Source organism: Limanda limanda, chromosome 15 (assembly GCF_963576545.1).
Source record: "Limanda limanda chromosome 15, fLimLim1.1, whole genome shotgun sequence".
NCBI lineage: Eukaryota > Metazoa > Chordata > Actinopteri > Pleuronectiformes > Pleuronectidae > Limanda > Limanda limanda.
The window spans coordinates 6,463,220-6,467,001 of NC_083650.1; the positions used below are offsets into that span (position 1 = coordinate 6,463,220).

General features: G+C 40.1%; 1 protein-coding gene across 2 annotated transcripts; it reads left to right on the plus strand.

Moving 5' to 3' along the window:
- The first annotated feature begins 2,761 nt into the window (after positions 1-2,761).
- On the plus strand, positions 2,762-3,782 carry sf3b5 (splicing factor 3b, subunit 5). 2 transcript variants are annotated; one of them, XM_061087377.1, is made up of 2 exons: positions 2,762-2,862; positions 3,190-3,782. In XM_061087377.1, the coding sequence occupies exon 2, from the start codon at positions 3,220-3,222 to the stop codon at positions 3,478-3,480; it is 261 nt and encodes an 86-aa protein (XP_060943360.1). In that variant the 5' UTR covers positions 2,762-2,862; positions 3,190-3,219; the 3' UTR covers positions 3,481-3,782. The 2 variants fall into 2 exon arrangements, with proteins under 2 accessions (XP_060943360.1, XP_060943361.1); XM_061087378.1 differs by having other exon boundaries at positions 2,763-2,784.

Consider the following 3,782-nt stretch of genomic DNA (forward strand, 5'->3'; position numbering starts at 1 on the left):
AAGTATTATTCATAGATTTATTCATATCAGATCCTCTCTGTTACCTAAAAGGGAAATATGGAGCCTGTATAATATTTCTGTAATCTCTAACCTTTTCCTCTTTAGAACTGCAGATAAGTCCATAATCATTTCTTAGTCATCAAAAACACTTCCACATTTATTAATATGAGTTTCACAGTCCTTGTCATGGAAACTCTCAAACTCAAGAAAAGGCCTGTGAATAATGACCAAGATAAAACACACAGAGAGAGAAGTGGGAGCCGAAGCAAAGCGCAGCCTCTTACAGTCGAGCAGAGAACCCTTCAAGCTCATTTCTCCTGTTCCAAGACTAATGACATGCATATAATTCAATCTTTATTCGAATGCAAATCCCACATCTTTCAAACTGTCCGCTGGCCTCATTGTGCATTCAGCGGCTCTTACACCAAGGGACTGGAATATTCAGTCCAGCTTAATCCCCCCCGAGCAAACCGCTCTGAACCTGCTGCACGACACCACCAGCAAGAAGGAGCGGCAACTGATCCCACAATCACACAATCCCCCTGGGCTGTGAAATAGAGACAGTATCAGCCTCAGATACAGTGGAGGTGTGACACAGCCATGACCTCACACCCAGGACCTGCAGAAACGTAATCTCTGTTCCTGTAGATTTACATATTGCAGTGTGATACTGTCGAATGAACCTTCCTTTCTTCTTATCCTCCATCCTATTATTCTTATCAGACGTTTTCCTACAGAGTCTGATGGGGTTTGCAGACAAACAGTAGTAATGGATATCAGTCCTCGGGGGACATGTTTTCAAGTTAAATAATACCTGAAGGTAAACCTCAATGAAATAATCTGATATCGTGGTGGATGCTTTCTTGTTGCATCCCCCGAGCACGACTGCGCAGACTCTGGCTACAGTGTCCATCTTTATATACAGTCTATATTACTGCCAGATTTATTCCACTTTATTTTGATTTGAGAAAGTCCCATTACCACAACTACTGTGAACATCTACAGAAAATTCAGTCCCTTTTTCCCTGATGTGTCTTAACTTGTAAAGGCTCAGGCAATTTTCTCCTTGTGAGCCATATGGGGGGAAAAAAATCTACATTCTATGAACAGCTCCAGGTCTAGAAAAATACAAAATGGCAAATGTAAATCTTTCAAAGTGGGCGAGAGGGAACAAAAGCAGTAACACTCCCAACATTCAATGACACAATCAGCCACATTACATTTATGTATGAGGGCTTTATGTCGCCACACAGACGAACATATTGTATTTCTGATGTTAACGCAGTCTAACCCAGTGAGTGTGATCTATTTCGATGGTTGTTGCCATCTGCTTCCCTCTGCCTCCCTCATTCTACTGCTGTTTCTAATGAGAAACCACAATGTGTTGACTCAGCTCAACAAACGATAACAACTCATTGGACAAGAAAATAATTGACAACTAAGCTTGCATTTCCAAAAATAGTAGAGCTAGTGCAAGTCAGATTGTACAAACTGTTCCCATCGGGGGACTGAAAGTGCAAATTAGCTTTAGTTATAAAAACATATTCAACACATGGGACTCTGCTAATGCAGCAGTTTAATTGATTTACACTCAGATAAACCAAATAAAACAGTTGCACCTCTATGGTCATTAAAGGGCTCGGGGGGGGGGTGAACATGCTGTATTAATATGCTATTAGAGGAGAAATAACTCCATTGAAAATAAAAGTATATTATAGAGATATATTGTACGAATTCCCTCAAGAAGGAAAATCTGTTTAGGCTACAAATGAGAAATCATGTTTGGACATGGAAACAGCACGACTGTGAGTTTTCTTCCAGGCAGACAGTAAACACATAGGTGAGATATTAAAGTCACCTATGAAGATATGAACCCTTCTTGATAAAATTGATAAATTGTATTCATGGCTCCAGGGATGAAAGTGTTGATAGACGGTCTCCCAGTTGGGTCCGAGTTGATATATTTCAGCAGCTATATAATAATATTTCATTACCATGAAGATTTGGTTCAGATATTCAAGTCACACCTATTGAACTGATTGAAATTACATTTTCTATGATTATTGATTTTTCCCAAAGTAAATTCATAATCAATTCTGATCCCCTGACTTTCCTGCCAGCGCACCGTGAGGTTTCTTATTGAGGATCTGAGTTAAATATCTCAACAACTGCTGCTGATTAATGTAAAGAAAGGGGACGTACGAAAAAAGGGAACTGAATGAGCTAAAGCTAAACAGACTTTTAAAAAGATTGGAGGTGTTTTCCTCAGTTCTCCCCATCACCCAAACCTGACAACCAACACAAATCTGGCCACCTCCGAGTTTCAGACAGACTTCCTGCTAAACTGAATAAAATGAATTAATTGAGCTTGTTCCATTTAAATTAAAATTTTCGATTTAATTTTAAAAATGAATTAATAATGAAAAAAAATATTATTACTAGAAACATGATTTACACCTAAACAAAACTGCACTGAGAGTAAGATTGTATTACATCCTTATTTATTTTACTTCTCCAGGATATACAGTATATATATATATATATATATATATATATCATGTTATGCTTATCCTTATTTATTTAATTGTATTTAATTGTTTGTTCTTTTATTTGTCCATCCATGTCTTATGTCTTATTTTAATATTATTTCATATTTATTTATATTATTTTGTAACTGTTTGTGTTCTTCCTCTTCTGAAATGGAGGGGGGAACAAAAAGCTACAGCCTTTTTCCGCACCGGATCATTTAGCAGAAGGAACATACCGGAAGTCACTTCAACTCTGGTCAGTGGCTAATCGCGGTCGGATCGCTTTGTTGTTTCAAACCTCTGCTGTCGCCCCTCTTCTTTACGTTATCATCGAGTACGTGTGTTTTACATCTGAAACGATCGTTGAGATGCTTCTATTTAGCGAGAGGCGTCGAGTCAGGGAGACTTTTAGTGGATTAGCAGCAGCTAGCTAGCCTCGCGTTGACTGCTAGCATGCTAACGTTAGCTAGAAAACGATGAAGCTAGTTCTTTTCCTCCGGTTACATTCAACAAGTTATCAAGTAAACTGTTGAACTATTTAACCAGATTTGTGTTTAATGTGGTTTTTAACCAAATATTCGCTCATGTGGTTACAAACTCGTATTTCCTGCTCGTATTACTTCCGTTGCATTGATGTTTGTTTTCCTCTCTCCACATCCAGATCGTCTGTGAACCCGGAACCTGAGCGACGATGACGGACCGCTACAACATCCACAGCCAGCTGGAGCATCTCCAGTCCAAGTACATCGGCACCGGCCACGCCGACACCAGCAAGTGGGAGTGGCTGGTGAACCAGCACCGGGACTCGTACTGCTCCTACATGGGACACTTCGACCTGCTCAACTACTTCTCCGTGGCCGAGAACGAGAGCAAAGCTCGGGTCCGCTTCAACCTGATGGAGAAGATGCTGCAGCCATGCGGGCCTCCAACAGACAAGCCAGACGATGCCTAGATCACAGTGCCCCCCCCCATGTTGTGTCTTTTATAGGGGATGTTTTCTGCGGGATTGTCTTTTTTTTCTTGGACATTCATCTTTTTTTTGTGCTTCTAAAATGTCTTGACTGGTCATTCAGGGCTCAGATCTGTGTTGTTTTCTTGCCCTGCACAAGTCTACGTCTTTCAGGGAAGTTGAAACAAACAGAGCGTGAAGACCCAAACGTTTTCCAGAGAGCATCTTAGTAAACATGTGTACAAAGTCCTGTGTTTGTATTCTTCACGGAAACATGTGTTTTAATTAAAATCAGTCTTTCTCTA

What these genes read in the sequence shown, in the direction of transcription:
- sf3b5 (XM_061087377.1), top strand. Translation starts at nt 3,220, where the DNA reads ATGACGGACCGCTACAACATCCACAGCCAGCTGGAGCATCTCCAGTCC.